We start from the raw sequence: 20,799 nt of genomic DNA on the forward strand, positions 1-20,799 counted from the left end.
AAAGGATCTTCACTTGGTGCCTCAAGAGAGAAGGGGACAAGCATCCTCCTAGACAAGAAACTCCCCCCCCCCATGGCCCAATAACAGTGTGTGGCAGGACAGCTGCATTATGGGATAGCATTCACTCTAGCACCCCTTTCTTACTTGGTGGAGATAGGCCAGCCATCACCACTATTCCTCAGTGCTGGTACCAGGTTGCTGGGGAGCTGGAGTAAAGCCCTAGGACCCCCATGAGCCTGAGTGCTGCCATCATAACAATATGGAGAGAAGTGCCTGGGGTCAAAGAAGGTGAGCACTCACTGAGCAGTGTGCTCTATCTGCTATCAAGAAAGGGGGCACAGTTGAAGACTCAAAAAGTGATATGTTCTGAAAGGGACACTGGGTTTTTGAGCAAGTCCTGCCCCCCACCCATTCAGAGTGTGATACCATAGTCTCTTGAGACTGAAGGTTGCCAACAAGGGCCCCGCACCCCCAATTGCTTTGGTGCCTTGGGTTATTTGGGGAGGCACTTTTCACATGTTCAGAGTAGTTCTCTTTCATCAATCTATGTTTAAGATGGGCACATTCTTGAGCAACACAACACTTGTTTTCTTTTTGAAACCCAACCTGTGGGGCAAAGTTCCCTTCCCAGAAAAATACATGTTGCCCCTTCTGAGCCTCCTCCCCAATCTTTTTTTTTTTTCTTCTGGTGATGCCACTGCAAGGCTCAAGGAAGGAGACCTTCTTGGGACACGGGCCCAATCCTATCCAACTTTCCAGCACTGATGCAGCTGTGCTACTGGGGTGTGTACTGCATCCTATGGTGGAAGGTTAGTGACAGAGACCTTCTCAACATTTGTTCCCTTACCTGGGGGAGGGGGTTGCATTGTGACTGCATCAGTGCTGGAAAGTTGGACAGGAGTGGGCGCTTAGGCCTGAATTCTATCCACACCTGAAAGTAAGCCCAGTTGACTATAATGGGATTTAGACATGCCTGGGATTGGGCTGTTAGGCTGCAATCTTAGCCACACTTTCCTGGGAGTAAGTCACATTGACCATAATGGGACTTACTTCTGAGTAGACATGCATAGGCTCTTAGAATGGACATGCCTTCAGAGTACACATGCCTAGGAATGGGGCTCTCAGGTTGCAATCTTAGCCACACTTTCCTGGGAGTAAGCCCCCTGGAGCACAATGGGACTTACTTCTGAGTAGGCATGGGCTCTAAGAGACATGTCCAAGCCTATGCATGTCTACTCAAAAGTAAGTCCCATTAAGGTCCAGGGGGTTTACTCCCAGGAAAGTGTGGCTAAGATCGCAGCCTTAATGGGGAAATGTCTCAGTCGGCGTGGATGGGGAAGCGCCCAGTGGCACCCAATGGGAGCGTGCCGGGGCTCTTGCCAGCCTGTCCGCTGGGCTCTCCAGCGGGGGCCGGCGAGGGTCACACCCCCCGCCGCCGGGGACACACCTCTGGCCGTGACGCAGCCCTCGCCGCCGGGCTAGCTAGGAGATCCCGCCGCGCTTCTGCAGAGCCAGACGGCGTGAGACCAGCAGCAGACCGATGGCGGGAAGCAACAGCGGGCGAGTGTTGGGCGTTCGGGCGCTGCTGGCAAGCGGACTGCGCCCGCGCTGCAAGAAGGGGGCGGCCAGGTAAGAGGAGGTGTGAGCAGCCCGATGCTGCTGGAGCTGGAGGGCACGTTGGGAGACCCTTTGCCCCCACTTTTGCCCGCTGTATCTACAGCCACGTGCTGGCAGCCTTTTCCTGCTTAGTGCCAGGAGTAGGGTGCGAAGGTGCCATTAATTTTTGGGCAATGAAATAATTAATTAATGGATTAATAAAGGATCTATATCTTTTAAAGCAGTGCTTCCCAAACTTTTTAGCACCCGGACCTACTTTTTGAACCTTTATCAGGACCCACCTAAGTTTGCCAGACTTAAAAAAAAAAAAAATCTAGAAAGAAATAATTTATTTCTAAGTAATAAAACCCAGAAAAAAGACCCTCAAAACATTTTAGCTCCCTATATTGACACATGCTTGCAAAATGCAGGAGTTGAGCTCTTTGCAGGGTCCATTAGCAGCTACACTATCTGATTTTGGGCTGGAGGCAATTAGTTGTCTGATCTGTTTTAATCACCCTTTGGGGACCCCCCAAAACACTGGGTCCCAATCCACAGTTTGGGAACCACCGGATGCTCCCAAAGTCAAGACTCATTTAGGGATGCTTGAGGCTTCCACCCTTAAGCACACTCCTGAGGGGATGTCCCATTGAAAACGGTGGAGCTGCAAAGTGCTGAATATTTCTTGTTTATTTTTCACATTTTTACACTGCCCTTCTGCCAAGGAGCTCAGGGTGGCATACATGGTTCCTTTTGTCCTTGCAACAACCCTGTGAGGTAGGTGAGGCTGAAAGATAGATTGGCCCAAGAGTACTCAAGAAGCTTCCTGGTTGAGTGGGGATTTGAACCTGGGTCTCTCCAACACCAGAACCACTACAGCGTCCTGACTGTTTCAGTGGACCTTCCCCATACAATATTAGTAATGGTGTTTAGATTATGATGAGAAACAACAACAAAAAAGAACAATTTATTATTTTTAATGTTATGAATGCTGAACATGAGACAACCAGAAGTGAGGCATGTTCAATACCCATTGATTCCAATGGGAAGGTTGTTATATGTGTGTATTAAGTCTTTCCCACTGAAATCAACAGGATGTGGTCCCCGATCCTCTTACCCCTGTGTAAATAAGACCCACTGAGTTCAATTATCAATTAAGGATAAGTTATCAATTAATGATAAAGGAAGATCAGCAGAGAAAAAGCTTAAAACATGCTAGTTTGGCTATATATCTACTCTCTTCCTTCCCCAGTGCAGTCTAGCCTTAGAGAACAATAGATCTCTCTGGGGTAGCTAGCTTTTTTTCTGCCTCTGGGTGAGCAATGACCCCACTCCCCTCCTTCCCTTTGCCTTACTATTGTCCTCTTTTCCTATTTCCATGCAGAATGGGTTTGCCTCACTGTAGACACTTAAGCTCCAACAGGATCCTTGCCTCTCGTGTTCCGAAGGCATGTCCTCCCCTCACCTCCGGATCAGCCACGAAGCAGCAGACACGACCCTTCCTGAACCTGGCAGCACCTCTACTGGGTGCCAAGAGAATAGAGTATGCAGAAGCCCACCATCTGCCGTGAGTAATGCCAAACTATGGGAAACCTTGGCCTAGCTTCTCACGCGATAGAACTAGATCTGGACTAGAATGCCCTGGTGGCAGTTTACGTGTTTGAATGCTCCTCTAAACTAAAACATCCCTGCACACAGAAAAGTAGTTTTGTTTTTTTTAATTTTTATATCACCCTTCATCTAAGCAGCTCAGGGTGGCATACTTGGTTCTGAGAGAGAGTCACTGGCCCAAGGTCGCCCAGGACATTTCAAATGGGGTTTGAACCTGGATCTTCCAGATCTACGTCCAACACCGCAAACCTATACACATTTTCCTGGAAGTAAGCCCCACTGAACACAGTGGGGCTTTTTATACTGCTTTTCGAGTAGACACGCATAGACTTGTGCTGTAAGTTTCCTGTCTGGGTGGAGTATATGTGCGTCTGCCTATCTATCTAAATGTGTGGAGGGGCACTTAGTTGTGTAAGCCCCTGCTTGCAGTGGCCCAAACAGGAGCTTACAACATCAGTTTACAACTAATCTTTGCTAGTTGCACTCTGCAGATGTTTAGAGGCACATTAATCTATGCCCGCAGTTCTAGATGTCTGAAACAGGCCATAGGATGAATGTTGGCTTAAATGGTGTGCTGCAAATAAATCCTTGAAGGTTGCATTGCTGGGATGGTTAACCTAGTGGTCAAGGGCTTTGCACTTTACTATCTTTTTCTTTTCACTCACCTTGGGTACCTTTGCTTATTGCCATTATGACTCCTCCCCTCACAGATACTCGGTTGAGCAGATGTACGATATTGTGGCAGATGTGGGGAGCTATCGGCTATTTGTCCCCTGGTGCACCAGCTCCACTGTTCTTTCGTGTCGGAATAAATTTTCACAAGCCCTGTTGGAAGTGGGATTCCCTCCTGTGGTAGAGCGCTATGTCTCTGAAATCTCCATGGTGCCTCATCGTCAGATCCGGGTAAGGGGGCTGTGAGGGTTGGAGTGGGGTTTTGGGAGTATAGCCTTGGCAGACTTATTGGGAAGGGTGCAAGAGGTGCCTTGCTTTGTTGGAAACTGCTCTCCAAGAGGGTGGAGTTGAGCCATTCCAGAAATTGAGAAATTTTTTGAAAAAAGTTGATCTGGAAGATCTGTTCACAGTCACAGAAATGTGTGGGCTGGAAGTGGTTAGTCACTTTGGTATGGGACAGTCTCTCTGCACAAGGTCAGAGGCACTCTTTATTACTGCATCATGTGCCTCTAGCGGTAGTGCAATTCACATTTAGCAGGGTTTTTTTAAATCATTTATCTTCATGCCAGGACAAACTTCACTTGCTCACTTACTTGGTGGACCACTGTGAGATACAGGAAGCTGAACTAGAAGGGCCCTTTGGCCTGATCCAGCAGGACTCTTCTTATGTTCCTGTCTGCAAATCTGGCTGCTTTATAGAGGCACAGAAGCATGGCCAGGTTAAAAAAGATGGCAGCCCTAGTTCCACTGAAGAGTGGGAGGTGAACCCTGGAACAAATTAAGTCTTGGCTATTACATGTAAAGCAAAGCAGTCCTGATCATGTATAGATCTGTGGAGATTCTGCACACTCTGCTTCCATGCCTTACTACTGTCTCCAAAATAAGGAGGTATTGAAACTGACCAATGAAGGCTTAAGTGTACTCCACACTGAAATGGTTTAAATGTCATGGCTCCATCCCAGGGGTTGTAGTCTTGGGAAGGTGCTAAGCGTTCTCAGCCTCCTGAACTATATGTCTTTAAAGATGTCTAGTTCTTTAAAGAATGTATAGTTCTTTAATTCAGGGCCTATGATTTTTAAGCAGGTTTGAGACAGATTCAGATTTGTACTGTGGAAACATGCCAAGTTTTTTGGGCGACTTGATTGACTTTCGAGGAATTCCAGAAACACACCTAACGCTGGCTGTTTTGGATGAAGGGCCTAGCTGCACTGCAGATGGAAACTGATTTAGGAGTCCCGACTTCCTTCCGAACACCTTAGGAATTGTACTTCCGAGCATGCGGAACATTCTTTGTTAGTGAGGAGTCCTCAGGTGTTGGCTAAGCTTGGATGGTGAAACTGGTTTGAAACTGGTTTGAGCTTGTAAAGAAATAAAGTCCAAAGGTTTTTAGTGGTCACTCACAGGTATGGCTCCGTGACTCACTTCCCTCTCTTGCCCACACATTCGGTCACATGTGAACCAGAGCCACCCTGAGAGAAATGATGTCACTCTGAAAGTGTTGCAGTGTTACAATAGGGTTTGTTGGCTGGCATCTGAAACTTCAGACAGTGACTTAACCAAAACAAAAAACATTATTTTTTTATCACGACACTGTTGAAACACTTTGTTTCAACACCAACTCACGCTTCCCATCTTGATGGTCTGAATGCTGAAACTACAGGAACTATTGAAGCTATACTGAAACTTATCATACTTATCAGTATACTGATGGTTACTTATCAGTATAGCTATTGAAGCTACACTCAAGAGTCCCAACAGCCTCCTCTTTGTTCTTCCCACCTACTTGGGACCTGAAATTCCAGAGTTTCATAGACCAGTCAGGTACTTATTCCTACTCCAGCAGTGTGACAAATGTCCTCAAAAAAAAAAAAAAAAATTACATGCAGTTATTTGAAATGTTAGTTGTCCATCATAATTTAAAAAGATTATTTTGATTAATCCAAAATAATCTAATTATATTAAATTAATCCAGTTTAATATAATGTGTATATATAGGGCGCAATCCTAACCCCTAAATAGGGATCTAAACCCCTAAATCCTAATCCTAAATAGGGGGTGCAATCCTAACCCCTTATGTCAGTGCTTTCCAGCACTGACATAAGGGCATGCAGCTCTGAGGTAAGGGAACAAACATTTCCTTACTTTGAGGAGGCCTCTGTGACTGACACCCAACTGCAGGATGCAGCGAATGTTCCATTGGCACCACTATGCGGGTGCTGGAAAGCACTGACATAAGGGGTTAGGATTGTGCCCATAGTTGTATAGCTATACTATGGTAAAGCTCTTCAAACCATGGCCTGCTCTGGAGTTTGGAAAAAGCACCCACCCCCCCCCATGAGCAACCCTTACCATTCTGCATCCTTGTGCCTAGATCAGCTTGAAAGAAATGCAGCACCACAGCAGAACAGTATGTGCCACGGGATAGGGGTTGCTTAACTGCATGTTAAGCTAGAGAATTAGGCATTCCTGTTTGCTTGGCTAAACAAGTGTCTTACATCAGCAACAGGTTGGTCCAAAAGAGGGTAACTTTGTTTCCAGAGTTTGAATTGATTTCAAAACAGCAGGCACTAACCTAAGCAATTTTGTCTCCCTCCCCCCTTAGGCTGTGAGTAAGGATGGAAGGTTATTTCAACATTTGGAGACACTTTGGCAGTTTGGCCCGGGACTCTCAGGCCGGCTGGACACCTGCACGCTCAAGTTTTACGTAAGTGCCCTTTCTGTGCCAGCTGTTGAGGGGGGGTGGACTTTACCTGGTGGGGGTGTGACTAAGCCAATAGACTGTGTGGTAAGAATTGCAAATGTCCAAAGCCAGTTTCATCATACATTCAAAATCTGGCTTGGGCTGAAGGATTTTATTGCTGCTTTGTGGATGTTTCATTAATGGATTAGTAGTTTTGTGTTTGAAGTATTGATTGCCTGTCATGGATGGGGCTGTTCTATTAGCCACAGATGCCTTGATTCAGAGATAATCTGTGTGCTGCAAGCATTCTCCAGGCAAAGCTGGGTTTCAGTATCTGATGAGGTTGACTGTAGTGCAGTATACTAAAGATTATGTGGAAATGAACTGGTCAGTCTTTAAGGTGCCACAAGACCCTTTGTTGGTGTTTCCTATAGCAGATAAATGTTTACTTGGCCTTTTGGTAATTACTTATCATGATTTATAGGATTTCCAGGAATAGTTCCTCTCAGGATTCTTGGGAGTGGATATTTTGTTTTTGAGTAGTGGAACTTGGAGGAGACCAGTCCATCCCGTCCCCCCACATTAGAACAGGAGGCCCCCTGTTCCATTTAAAATGTTGAATATGCATTTTGGTAGGGGAAGCCTTGCTATACAGGGCCTAAGAATGCATCTAACAAAGTTGTTTAATCTTTGAGATTGCAGCCCATTTTGGAAATGTTTGTTTTAGAGTTGTAGTAACCCACTTGATATTTTTTGGCTAGAGCTGTAGTAACCCACTCTGATGTTTCCTCTCATGAATTGCTTGGGGTCATCTCATCTCCAGGTCTCCTTTGAGTTCAAGTCAGCTCTGCATTCCAGACTGGCCAATCTCTTCTTCGATGAGGTAGTCAAGCAGATGGTGACAGCCTTCGAGCGCCGGGCAGAGAAACTGTATGGTCCACAGGTTGCAATCCGACAACACAAAGCAGCTTGCTGCACATGATGCATGGTCTCATTGGGACTGGTGTGTGGCACATTTTTCTCACCTGTCCCAAGAACTCTCAACTTTATTGTCCAGTCTGAACATTTCCTGGATGCCCTTCTAGGGACATTGCTTTATTTATGCCTATTTAACTTCATTGGAGTAAATTATTGGATGAATTGTTTATTTTTATTGAGAATTTGGTTCTATGATAATTTATTGGATGTTTAATCCTGCTCTTTGAAGGATGACTGCTTGCGACTCCTGACAATGATTGAAGAACAGGCGCTTCTCCTTTTTAAATGTTTGTTCCTTTTTTTTTGAAGGCAATAAAACCTGATTTTTTTTAATTTTTAAAACTTTGTTGTTTAATGTTAATAAACTTACATGAAGTTCATGTTGCTCTTTCCAAAAACCTTTTGAGCCCTTTCCATTGGAAAGCTCTCTCACAGAAGCTTAGATGACATAAACACATTAGCTCTTCTGCAAAGCTCTCATTCATTTCCTTGGGGCTTGCACAGGAGAACTTCCCTGTGAGTTGTGTCTGCCCTTATTCTGTTTGATGACCTCTGTCTGCTTTTGGGAGGAATATGGAGAAAAACTTTGGCTTCTGTCTTGAAACAAATATTGTCCTTAGATAACTCAGCTGAGGAAAAGCAAGATTTTCCAGAAAGTTCCAGCACAGGTTGAATCCATAGCCTCGCCAAATAGAACTAGGAAAGACTGCATTCTGGAACACTGAACTGGGCGAACGAAGGGCAGCTTTGTATGCTCAAGGAAGCAGGAGATGAGGCTGATTATTGCTTCCTACCAGTGTCTCGACACCTAAGTGCGAACATGCCAGAATTAAGTTAACCACCAGGAAACTGAGTAACTGTACAAATATTTGGCTGTCCTGAAAACAAGAATACAGGCTAGTGACCTTTCCCATTTCCTTCCTTGGCCTGCATGCTCTTTGACCATCCTGTACGCACATACCCTGCATAACATGTTATTGTATTAAACGTTGGGAAGAATACTATAGGGCAGCAAGACTATAAATGTTTTCCACTTGTAATGGGAGATGCTGGGAGCCCCCCAGCTCATACTTAACACTGAATATGGGTTGTGGGTGGGTTTGAACACTAGGGAAAATTTAAATAAAGCTGTCGTGCATTGGTCCTTTCTGTTCAGTACCACCTACTTTGACTGGCAGTGGCTTTCCAAGGCAGAGGCATTTCTAGCCCTCTTGCTTGCTAAATGGCAATTGAACCTAGGACCTCACATTTGCTAGCCATGGAACTGTGATCCCTCCAAGTTAATGTTGTGCCAATATATTCCCAAGTGCTTAAAGCATTGGATATCTTGCTCAGTATGTTTCTTCCTCCCATCCCCATTCCTGCCTTCTGAAGTTTTACCAGTTTTTGGCCACCAACCCTTTGAAGCTTAACTTCACAGTTCACAAGGACTAGAAACTTGCTTTTATAAAAAGAAATCTTTAGGTTTACTGATTTCTGAGCCAGGTATCCATTTCTGCATGCATGTGGTGTAACAGTGTTGCATGCATATTGAAGTTATTTGTTGAAAAGGTAAAGAAAAGTACTCTGCACATACACAGAGGTCCCTTTTTTTGCTTATGTCACACATTCCCAGAATTAAGGCAATCTCAAATGGTTTGTACTAGAGAAAGGAAGTTGTACAATCCAAAAGGAATGAAGTCTAGATGGCTGCATTAGAAAGGTCAACCCTTTTTCAAGATAGTGCTTGTCCTTCAGAACAACAAAGGGGAGAGCCTGCTTAGCGATCCTTCAGGTCTTACAATGCTTAGATTTGTTAGATGAGATTTGTAAGAGCTGCTGGATTACTCAAGGCTGCCCGGAAGCCTTGCTTCAATTTCCCAGTGTTGAGTGGTCTGGTTGTAGTTGCTCAGGGGTGACAGATGATATGCTCTTAATGTGGGCTAACATTAAGCCCGGTGTCAGAGGAAGATTGAAAAATGGAGCCAAACCCTCACCATTGTTAAGGCTTCAGGGCCTCTTTTTGTGATGGGACATAAAAACCAAAAGTTCTATCTGCATTAACCAAGAGGAAATTCCCTTTGAGATATTTGGTAGGATGCCAGTTCATGAGTTATCAGTACGATAGAGAATTTTCCATCAGGCCTCCCATTCTGGTCCTCTTCTCCAAAGCAGATAAATGCCATATGTATTGGAATCACGGAAGATCAGGTGAGGAGGTAGGATGTGGTGTCAGCAGTGGCCCCTTTAAGGGTTAAGGCCTGGGCATTCAGCAGAGAGTGTGCTGCACAGCTACAACCACTGTGAAGGCAATAGGGCCCTCAGGCATAAAAGCACCTGATGAACCCTAACAGAAGGAGGAAAGCCTGAGGAACAACCACTGGATTAATGGACTACTGGAACACTGGCTAGACTGATTGGTGAGTGGACTTTGGAGACTGCTGGAACAGAGTGCTGGAGACACTGAGATTGGTGTTTGGCTGCCGTGTCCAAGACCTGCTGAGGACCAAGGGGCTGCTGTAGTGGCAGGAGGCTGCTGGCAGGAGAAAGGACCTCTGCAGATTGAACAGGTGAGCTACCCTGGTGGTGCAGTGCAGCAGGACTGCAAGGCAGAACTAGAGTCATTGTTGGGTAAAAAGGGGGAGCTAATTAGCTAAAAGTAGGCACAGGTTCTCCAGGCAGAGCTTGGATTAGGAATCTGGCAAAACACCATATAATGTAACTGAGACCAAAAAGAAGACTGTCTTGATCACAAGTCTGTAACATCTGAGCCACTGTCTCTCTCAATGTGAATATGGACCGCAGCTTGCCCCTTTACTACCTCCTTACACCTGCATCTTCTCTTGGTCATTTACAGTAACACACTGCAAGTCCTCTAGGACTAGGACAAGGACTTCGACTTGGGTCACTTCAACAAGCAACACAGCACCTTGCATAATATTCTTGCTAAATGCGTAAATGGTAGTAGCTACCATTCCCGTATTGGCTGTTACACAAATCACCCCAACAGCTATTTCAGTGATGGTGAAATCTGACTTTCCCTTTTGAACTCTGATCTATTGGAGGCCTTTGTACCTGAAATGGCTGGGGCAGAACTGTGCTGGTTGCATAAGCCAGGAATTGCTGACAAGCTTGGCTAGATCAGCAGCATAGATGACGTTCCCGAGTGGCATAACTGCTTAGGGATGTCAAAGGCAAAAGAAATGAGCAGGTCTTTGGACACAGAAGGCCATGTGGAAAAACGGAGACTGGTGCCAACAGGCCTTGTTGTGCTCCTGAATATGAGTTTATCTACGGAATAAGTGTAAATATAGAGCTTGTAAATCAATCAATATACCAATGCACATACAATGCTGAGTGCATTTCACAAAGCTGTGGCAGAGAAGAAAAAGGGAGATGTAGTCTAGAATCCAGCTTCCTGATAACCTCTAAGCATGTTTCTGCCTGGTCAGTGCCTAGATGGGAGCCTGCCAGGAAACCAGAGGTACACCACCCTAAGATTCATAATAGGATAAAGGAAGGGTGTAAATAAAATATGTTCATAACCCCCATGGCTGTGAAGAAATGCATGCAGACCTCAACAGTGAAGCCATCAGGGATGGGACTGTAGAATCCATACACCGACATACAGAAGGTTCCAGATTCAACCTCTGCCATCGCTGGGTAAGGTGAGAAAGCATGAGACCCTTGATAGCTGGGCTCATCAGTGTATCAGAAGCTGGAAGGGGGGTGTCCTTGCCACTCCCCTTGACTAGGAGAAGAAGAATGCATTGGGCAAAATTATCAAAAAGATGCACATCTGCATCAACATTGTCACCACCAAATTCAGTTTATGTTGGTGCACAATGTGGATTCCCTTTTAAAATGCCAAGTACATAAAGCTTCAATTTAATCCAAATGTCAGTATCCTAATGTTAAGGGAAGACTGCAGCTTGTGAGAAAAGAATATCATCCATTAGGGTCTGTATGTCAGCTACAGTAGCTGTCTGCCTGAGCACCTAGAAGGGACTGGTGGCTATCTGGTTAGTTTAGTGATCTTCAAACTTTATCATCTCACAGCACACTAAAATTGTCAAGGCACCCTTTCAGTTTTTGGACAATTGACATGGCATGATACACTGCCAGCCAGGGGCTCACATTTCCCATTGGTCCTAATTAACTACCCTTTCCCCAAACTCCCAAAGCACACCTGCAGACCATTTGCAGTACAGAAGTGTACCATGGCACACTGGTTGAAAAATCTCTGGGTTAGTTTCTTCACCACATTCTCCTTGCTCCATCCTCTCTGCCCTGGTCTTCCAGCCAGAATTTCTTTGTCAATTCTTAACTTCTTCCTGCAGTCCCTATCTTGCTTGTCTAATAGAGACTGTAAATGTTCTGGGGCGAAGATCATATCCTTTCTTTGTTCTCTGAGTTGCCTAGAATGTCACATGGTTACTGCAGACATGGTCAGCAGTAGAAGCAGCATAGCCAATGAACACTTGCAAGACAGAGTTGGGACACAAAGTCTGGGCCAGCTGACAGCAGATTAGTTGAAATTCCGGGACATTTATTTCAGGGGGCAGAAGGAAGAGGACACAAGTCTGGAACTCTTGGGAAACAGCAGAAATCTTCCTCCCCTTTCCATGTGGGGACTGGCAAGACCCACGCTCTTGATGTCACATAGGTTTCAAAATAGTTAATGAGACAGATGGGGGCGCAATCCACTGGCGCACTATCCCGAATCACTACAATGAATGGAAGCTGCGCAATGCAGCATGCACAAAATGGCATTCTGGCAGCTTGTGCTCAACAACACCTTTCTCTGACTGGCTTTTAAAGTTCTACAGTGAAGGTCTACCTTCATCACAACTGTGGGTGGGACTGGAGTTCGGATTTCTGCACAAAATCTTCCTTGTGGGTGCCATCACAGTATGGAGGGGTCTTGGTGTATTTGCAGCCACATAGCCAGGCCTCTTTCGCTTCCTCTAATTTGAATCTCAGGGGAGAGATCCCTGGGGCACACTTGTTATGGGATCCATCACAAAAAGGCTGTTGGGCACAAAACCAAACCAATTTGTTCAGTGTTTTTTTTTTTTAAAGCAAGCAAACTTCACAATCAAGGTACAGTATCTTTTTCCCCCTAGCAATGCCTGTCAATTTCAAAGTACAATTTGGTCAGATCCAATAGGGCAGTCGTGGATAGAAGCTAGTTTAGCAAACTCACATGCCCACCTAGCTGGATCAAGAAATTTATGTTTGGTTTTCAGATGTCTTTAAATTTTCTCAAATTATAGCAACATTATGAATGTCTATCTTTTAATTAGCCAACGCTATTCTGTTTGTCAGTTACAGCGTTGTAGTATTTCATTGATGTGGTGTGCTCATTTCCGTCTATTCAAGAATAAAAATAGAGGTCTTTTATAAAAACAAACAACCAAGAAGAACATCAGGTTGCAAAGGCAGGATGTTCATTTTAAAGAACGTCTAGAAATCTTTGATTGCTATAGTGACCCCACATAACCTGGAACATGGTCGAATCTGATGGCATAAGTCAATATTTCAGAAAACGCGGTATTAATTTCAAACAAAAAACATGCAGGTAATTAACACTGAGATAAAGACAGCGTACACACACTCTCTGGGTGGGCAGGCGAGATCAAGTATGGCTTTAAGCCAATTGGATTAATTTCTCTCAATTGGGCTCTGCACCTCAGGGGTCCCCGCACTAGAATAATCTACTCTAGTTCTGTCAAATACACACAACAACACACTACAAATGACATTTTGAATTTTTTTTTCTAAACAAAAAAATTAATATTTTTACTAAATCATTTCACAGTCACTAAAACAAGTGGTTTTGTCACTCTTTTAAATGTAACTTTTTAAATGTAATCTACACATTTTGTTTGTATACCTGTAGATTTACATGCATGCAATTTTACAGGTGGTGCCTTGGAATCTGCAAGGGATCTGTTCTTGGACCCCCTGTGGATACCAAATCCAAGGATAATGAAATCCATGGATAATAAAATCCGCAGTTTCAGCACTTTTAAACAATGGCAACCGGAGCTGTGCTCTGGTCACCTTGAGGGTTTTCTATGCACAACCTGGCGTGCAAAAAAAAGCAACTTCCGGTTTCCCAAGGGAAATCAGAAGTGACTTTTTTGCCCTTAAAAGGCATTCTGAGGCCTGGGGAAGCCCCTGGAGGGCTTCCCATCCACAGCCTCTGCCAGCCTCAGATTGAACTGGGCAGCTGAAATAACGCAACTTCCAGTTTCATGCAGAAACCAGAAGTGACGTTTTCAATGCCTTATAAGGTCTTAGGAGACCTGGGGAAGCTCAGTGCAGAAACCTTGGACAAATCACTGCAAAAGTGGTGCTGGTGTAAATAATACCAGCATTCACAAAATGTTGTGTCTTGACAAGGCTTATATATGCATTAATGTTGTGAGGCAGAGTTGTGTTCTATAACCTCCTGATTCTTGGAAGTCATGCTCTCACAGAAGCAAAAGAGCACTGGCCTCATGTGCCACAGCATCACTGTTCCTATTTATGCTTGGCCTTTATACCAATGTCACACTGGACTATGCCCCCGAAATGGATCTACTTCCAACTTTGTTAAAGGAGGAGCTTTGGGAAGGGCCGATTGCCAGTTAACTAGTACAGAGAGGGATACTGAAGGACTCTGGAGGAAGGGACAAGGCTGGAAGATTACCTGCTTTTTGCTGTAGCCGCAGGCACACCAAGCATAACCCTTCCCTGCTTTTAAATCCACCTGAAAGGGATGTTTGGCAGCAATCACTGGCCGAGTTGAAGATGCTGACGTGGCGGGACGGCTCCATATCTGCAACGGGGTTGGGAGAAGGAGGCAGTTATTACAAGAATGAGGCTGCTGCTTGGTTACGTAGGGACCTGGGGTTGCTGGCCTCAACCACTAGCAAAAATCCCTGTGTAGCCTCACTCCCAAGAGAATGGTGAATTAATAAGCCTAGGGGAGACTCTCCAGGTTGCAATCAGGAAACCCTAGTTGCTCTGCATATATTGCAACCTACAGAAGATAGTAACAAGGCAAAGCACAAGCTCTTCCCCCATCTGCCCATCGATCAGTTCAGTTTCCAGACATTACAACATGCTGCAGAAAACTGGCACATAAGTCTGCTTCTTACAGTGTGTTTGCACATGCAAAGGCATTCTCTGGCAGACTGAGGACCTGACTGATGCCTGCATTTGGAATCCGCTTGCCAATTTTACCTAGTGACTAGTGAAATTGTGCTGGGTTTTGCCTGGTCCTCCAGCATGCAATTTGGTGCACTTCCTTGGTCATAAGAATGAGGTACTCAGTGGTCTGGTTTCACAAGCACAACTGTGCAGGCTGATGGGGGGGGGGGGTTTCCTATGACTGCAGACAAACATCCTGCCTTGCAATTGAAAGACAGTTGAACTGAAGTGCCATTAGGGTTTCTTCCAATGTTATGAGATACAAAGGATATATGTGCAACCTTATGTGAGATACAACCTGTGAGATGTGCAACCTATGTGAGATACAAAGGATATATGTGCAACCTTATATGTGTTTAATACCACTCCTGGTATTAAACTGTTAATGCTCAGTCGTCCCGTCCCCCCAAGAATTGTAGTTTGATGAGTGTAGACAATTCTTTTCAGTCTCCTTCACAGAACTACACATCCCAAGAGCGATCCTGTGGTTCAGTCAGTTTACAGCTGTAGTGTAGATGGCAGGACACTTCGGATTAAGGCTGCAATCCTATGTACCCTTTCCTGGGAGTAAGCCCCATGAAAGACAATGGTACTTACTTCTGAGTAGACAAGCATAGGATCATGCTTTGGTGCCCTACAGACAACTGTTGTACAATGACACATTCTGTGGTGCTTAGTCAGGAGTCCAAATGGAGTGGGCTCTCATTTCTCTAGGGGCATAATCCTAACTAGGTCTACTCAGAAGTAAGTCCTATTGTGTTCAATGGAACTTACTCCCAGGAAAGTGAGGTTAGGATTGCAGCCTATGTTGGTGTCTGTGTTAATATGTATGCTTGCATGTTAACTTGCATCAGTGATTATAAGTATGGATTCAGGAGGAGTTACTGTATCTAGAGTCAAGTGGTGGGCTTCTGTGTATGGAAGGTCGAGTCTATAGCCTTACTTCTTCTGCAGGGTGACCAGATACAATGGAAGGCAGAGTGCCTATACCTTTAACCAGTGTATAGAAGAGGGAATTTGGGCAGGTGTAGCTCAACATGGAACAGTCTGAAAAGCGACACCTGCCAAAATCCCTGCTTCTATACACTGGTTAATGGTATAGGCATTCTGTCCTCAGATGTTTCTGGTCAATCTGTTCTTCTGTAAGAAGAGAACTGCTTAATAAATGCCATTTCTGCCCAACATTGCATATACACAACAGGGACAGGGTGACCAGATCCAATGGAGGACAGAGTTCCTGTACCTTTAACCATAGTATAGAAGAGGGAATTTGGGCAGGTGCAGCTCAACATGAAAGGGTTTCAAAAACTGCACCTTCCCACATTCCCTCTTCTATCTATACAGTGTTTAAAGGTACAGGCGCTCTGTCCTCCACTGGATCTGGTCACCCTGAACAGGGATCAAGTGTGTACACCTGTGGGCAAGGCAGAAATGGGTTAATAATCTGTAATAGCTCAGCGCAGAAATCTTGGACAAATCCCTGCAAAAGTGGTGCCCGATCAGCACTCACAAAATGTTGTGTCTTGACGAGGTTTGCCCCCCCCCCCTTTGCAAACCTCGACCCCTTTGCCCTTTCAAGGTACAATCGGTGCAAATCCTCATGTATTGAACCCATTTCTGCCCAGCCCACAGGTGTGCACGTTTGATCCCTGTGGCGTTGGGCAGAAATGGCTTAAAGCGAATCAAGGATTCCTGAGCTGGGCATCTAAGGAAGAAGGAGCACCCCGGGGTAGGGTGGGGACCTCTGGCAAGCCTTCAAGGCTCCTGCGCTTACCTGGGAGACAGCGATCCTACCTAGTGCCCCAACCACTGATGGCACAAAAGTGCCTCTTCTCTGCAGCCCGAGCATGGCTTGCAAGATCTGCTCGCACAGCTCCTCCTCCTGCACCAGCCTTCCCGGAAGCCGTAGCAAGAGCAAGGCAGCTCTCCCCGTTGCAAGGCCTGATCTGGCCACCAAGAGTTCCTAGCTGCGGTCTGGTTTCATGACAAGCACGCTCCAAGCCCGCTGAATGTGAAGAGCTCAGGCTCCTGTGGCTGCCTTACAGCCCAATCCTATGCTTGCCTACTCAGCCCAATCCTATGCTTGCACCACTAGAGTCAGTGGGGCTTACTCCCAGGAAAGTGTGGCTAGGATTGGGCTGTTAGCTAGCTAAGCATTGCTGGGAGCGATGGGTTGCTTTGCAAGAGCAGAATGATCATGCACCAGGGTGACCAGACGTCCTGTTTTTCCAGGACATGTCCTCTTTTTTTACCCTCCTGTCCTGGGGAAAAAAGCTTTAATGTTCTCCTTTTCCTGTGAGCAGCCACTGCAGGCAGCACATAATAAATTATATGCAATAAATTATATATAAATATAGTTTTACATTTGATAGTATAGTGTTTCAATTAACCACATGAAATCAATCTATGAGTGTGTTTAGCTTTTATTTTGTCATGTCCTACATTTTGCTTGGTTGTCCTATGTTTTAGGGGGCCTGGTTCTCTTTTGTGGTCACCCTGTCATGCACCCAAACGCCGGCTTGTGAGATCTGGCAAAATAAATGATGTAGTGCAGTGTTTCTCAAACTGTGGGTCCCACTAGGTGGGTCGCAAGCCAATTTTGGATGGGTCCCCCATTCATTTCAATATTTTATTTTTAATGTATTAGACTTGATGCTCCCATGGTATGTGATTGCATTGGGGGAAATGTTATAGATCTGTACTTTTAATAGGTTACTATATCTCTCGTATGTTTATAACAATGATAGTCAATGGGACTTACTCCTGGGTATTTGTGAGTAGTAATAATAATAATAATACAGGTACAGTATTTATATACTGCCTTTCACAGTCATCAGATTTCTCCTCAGACTTTATTTCAAGGCGGTTTACATAGGCAGGCTATATTAAATCCCTATAGGGATTTTTTACAATTGAAGAAGGTTCTGTCTCTCAAGAACCACAACATTTCAGATGGATCTTTTTATGATCTGGTATCACATTCTGGCCTCTAGTTTCCTCCCACGCAAGCTGACAATCCTTCATATCTCACTTGAAGGGCAGCCAAAGAGCAGATGGAAAAACTTGGCTCAGCTTGTCAGCTGCTTCAAGGTCTTGCCGTTCATGGTGCCGGTGCCCTCGAACTGGCGACCTTCGGCTATTATCTTCAGGCAAATGGAGGCTCTACCCTCTAGACCAGACTTCCTGCCTGAGTAGGATTGCAGTCTAGGATTGTTGAAAATTTTCCTGCTTGATGATGTCACTTCCGGCCATGGATATCACTTCTGGTGGGTCCTGAGAGATTCTTATTCTAAAAACTGGGTCCCATTGCTATTTGGCATGTGTTTGGCAGGAAATAAGTAGGTTTACCAGATACAAAGGGGGACTGAGTACCTATACCTTTAACCATGGTACAGAAGAGGGAATTTTGGCAGGTGCCGCTTTTTAAACCCTTCCATGTTGGATATCTGTCCCCCTTTGTATCTGGTAACCCTAGAACAGTGATTTTTGACCTTTATCATCTCACAGCACACTGACAAAGTGCTAAAATGTTCAAGGCATGCCATCAGTTTTTTGACAATTGGCAAGGCACACCACACTGCCAGTGTGCTGGCAGGGGGCTCGCATCTGTAATGGCCCTACTGTTAAAATACCCTGCCCCAAACTCCCTTGGCGCACCTGTGAACCAATCGCAGCACACCAATGTGTCACAGCAAACTGGTTGCAAATCTCTGCCCTAGAAATAAGACATCTGGCTGCCATCATTTTATTCATCTTGCAGCTGCAAAACTAGATTTGCAGCTTATGATGAATAAATGCACATTAATAATAATGCTTACCGTTTATGTAATGCATTTTGAGTGCCCCACACAAGACCATGTTTCAGCAGTTGGCACAGATGGGATATCAGCATAATAACAGGTCACTTGAGCCTGGATCAGATGCTTTTAAACAGCAATAAATCAAGGGTATTTATTTTCACTACAGAATGTAATTGCCCTTATTTGGCACAGACCTTGGTTGTTTGTACAATGGTAGGAACGGTGGAAAGAAGCATTGGTGTAAATATAATAGATTTTTGTAGTTTTTCCTGCAACCTGCCCATACATATGAATTAGTTGCTGTTCCCCTCATTTATCGCCCAATTCTTGCAGGAAGTGTAACAGAATCATGATCGCCAGCCACCTTTATTTTCAGGTTAGATCAGTGTTTCTCAACCAGTGGTACTTGTACCATTGGTGGTACTTGAGGTGGTGTCTGATGGTACTCGCAGGACCAGTGTTTGTGTATGTCTTCCCAATTTGAAAGTAATTGGCAATGACATAATTGCCAGTTACTTTCCATGGTACTTCCACTAAGTGGACCATGTGAAGTAGTACCATGGGAAATTAAACCAGTGAAGAATTGCGATTGCATCTATGGGAAACATTTCTGATGCCTTTTTGCTTGTCAGGAAGCTGACGGAGGCAGAGAAGGCTTGCCTGCCAGAGAATGAGATAGCAACTTAGTGGTATTGCTACTTTCATTTCTCCCTGCAGAGCTTATCTGACAATATATTGGCAACCTTCAGTCTCGAAAGACTCTGGTATCGCGCTCTGAAAGGTGGTTCTGGCACAGCGTCTAGTGTGGCTGAAAAGGCCAATTCGGGAGTGACAATCCCTTCCACACTGGCAGCAAGTGCAGTCTGTCCCTGGTCTGTCTCCCTGGCTATGGGCCTTCCTTCTTTGCTTCAGACTGTTGGCCAAGTGTCTCTTCAAACTGGGAAAGGCCATGCTGCACAGCCTGCCTCCAAGCGGGCCGCTCAGAGGCCAGGGTTTCCCACTTGTTGAGGTCCACTCCTAAGGCCTTCAGATCCCTCTTGCAGATGTCCTTGTATCGCAGATGTCCTTGTATCTGACAATGGGCAGATGTGAAGTGAAAGCTGCTACCTCCATGCTGGGAAAAAGTACCCCTGCTAGGTTTGTTGTTGTGCAGCTGATAAGGTACAGGAGTCCTGGCCAGGAAAAAGGTGGCAGTCCTCTTTGACACACTGAGAAACTCAACATGCATATAAACATAATGTGATGTTGGAGCTCCCCTTGCTCTGTAAGATTCAGTTGGAATACGCTTCTCTGAGATACTCTGAATTCAGCCCCATTGCAGAAAGATCACAGCTCCTTCTGTATCTTCTTTGTCTGATTTCCCCAAGAATGATAGCCCCAGGCCAGTCCTCCTGCTGGGAGGAACTGGCACACATTGGTCAACAAGATCCAAGACCACCTGACTAGGTCAGAGAGCAGGTAGGGATGCCCAGATGGTTGTGGAGCATCCAATGGGATGAGGATAGTTACCATCAACCTGAATTTCTTGGGGTCAAGCTAAGGGATGCTGGTGTGTGTTCCAACTTGGCTCTCTCAGAGAATACATCTGTGTGAGGTCAAGTTCATATTCACCTCTCTAGGGATCAGAGAGGAATAATGAATCCCTCAAACAGAAACTGGAGTAAGTGCAATTGGGAAATGATTAGATTTACAGCCCAATCCTATCCACACTTTCCTGGGAGTAAGCCCCATTGACTCTCACTTCTGAGTAGACATGTATAGAATTGAACTGTTAGGCACATTAGGGAATGATTTTGGTACTGCTAGTGCCTAAGCCACTTTTCAAGTTTGTTTATTTAAACACTCCCTCTCTGGTATCACTTTTAAAAAATTTTTAAAATTATAGTTTTAATAAACTCTTTTCTTATGTTTTAAACTGTTTACTTTCCTGTGGTCAATTAAACTCAGCCAGAGCCTTGCCCCAGTCTTTCTTGACCCTTGGCTACATTCTCTTAGTTACGTTTTGAGGTAATTCTCCATGTAACTGGGAGGATGTTTTTTGAGGATGATCTCTCTCTCTCTCTCTCTGCCAGGCTTTGTCCACATAGTGGCAGTGGAGTCTGCCAGTTTTGATCTGGCATAGCTGCAGATCAGGAAAAACAGGAGACACAAGCACCCTTGCCCCCCCTCACTACATATGCATGATACAATTTTCCTTTGTAAGTTAGTGTTCCTGCTTTTGCCTTTTGAATATACTTTTAGACTGAATGGCCATGCATGCCTTTTGTTAAGAAGAGCATTAAT

The 20,799-nt window shown here is 45.0% G+C and overlaps 2 protein-coding genes across 2 annotated transcripts; one reads left to right on the plus strand and one right to left on the minus strand.

Annotated features, from left to right (window-relative positions):
• The first annotated feature begins 1,523 nt into the window (after nucleotides 1–1,523).
• LOC136651068 (coenzyme Q-binding protein COQ10 homolog B, mitochondrial-like) lies at nucleotides 1,524–7,854 on the plus strand. Its single transcript, XM_066627170.1, has 5 exons — nucleotides 1,524–1,629; nucleotides 2,981–3,163; nucleotides 3,918–4,110; nucleotides 6,482–6,583; nucleotides 7,383–7,854. The coding sequence occupies exons 1-5, from the start codon at nucleotides 1,541–1,543 to the stop codon at nucleotides 7,539–7,541; spliced, it is 726 nt and encodes a 241-aa protein (XP_066483267.1). The 5' UTR covers nucleotides 1,524–1,540; the 3' UTR covers nucleotides 7,542–7,854.
• Nucleotides 7,855–12,044: 4,190 nt separating this feature from the next.
• Nucleotides 12,045–16,636, minus strand: CISD3 (CDGSH iron sulfur domain 3). The gene is made up of 3 exons (XM_066627171.1): nucleotides 16,491–16,636; nucleotides 14,214–14,342; nucleotides 12,045–12,547 (listed from the first exon to the last, which is right to left on the minus strand). Exons 1-3 carry the CDS (start codon nucleotides 16,563–16,565, stop codon nucleotides 12,362–12,364), a joined length of 390 nt encoding a protein of 129 aa, XP_066483268.1. The 5' UTR covers nucleotides 16,566–16,636; the 3' UTR covers nucleotides 12,045–12,361.
• Between the last annotated feature and the right edge of the window lie 4,163 nt (nucleotides 16,637–20,799).

The sequence above is a fragment of the Tiliqua scincoides genome, chromosome 5, assembly GCF_035046505.1.
Source record: "Tiliqua scincoides isolate rTilSci1 chromosome 5, rTilSci1.hap2, whole genome shotgun sequence".
In the NCBI taxonomy this organism is placed as follows: Eukaryota; Metazoa; Chordata; class Lepidosauria; order Squamata; family Scincidae; genus Tiliqua; species Tiliqua scincoides.

Excerpts from the sequence above, each read along its gene's own strand:
- LOC136651068 (XM_066627170.1), top strand. The coding sequence starts at position 1,541 with ATGGCGGGAAGCAACAGCGGGCGAGTGTTGGGCGTTCGGGCGCTGCTG. Across the intron at positions 1,630-2,980 it reads TGCAAGAAGGGGGCGGCCAG|AATGGGTTTGCCTCACTGTA; the intron begins GTAAGAGGAGGT and ends ATTTCCATGCAG. Across the intron at positions 3,164-3,917 it reads GCAGAAGCCCACCATCTGCC|ATACTCGGTTGAGCAGATGT; the intron begins GTGAGTAATGCC and ends CTCCCCTCACAG.
- CISD3 (XM_066627171.1), bottom strand. The coding sequence starts at position 16,565 with ATGCTCGGGCTGCAGAGAAGAGGCACTTTTGTGCCATCAGTGGTTGGG. Across the intron at positions 14,343-16,490 it reads GTAGGATCGCTGTCTCCCAG|ATATGGAGCCGTCCCGCCAC; the intron begins GTAAGCGCAGGA and ends ACCCCGTTGCAG. Across the intron at positions 12,548-14,213 it reads GCGGCTACAGCAAAAAGCAG|CCTTTTTGTGATGGATCCCA; the intron begins GTAATCTTCCAG and ends TGTGCCCAACAG.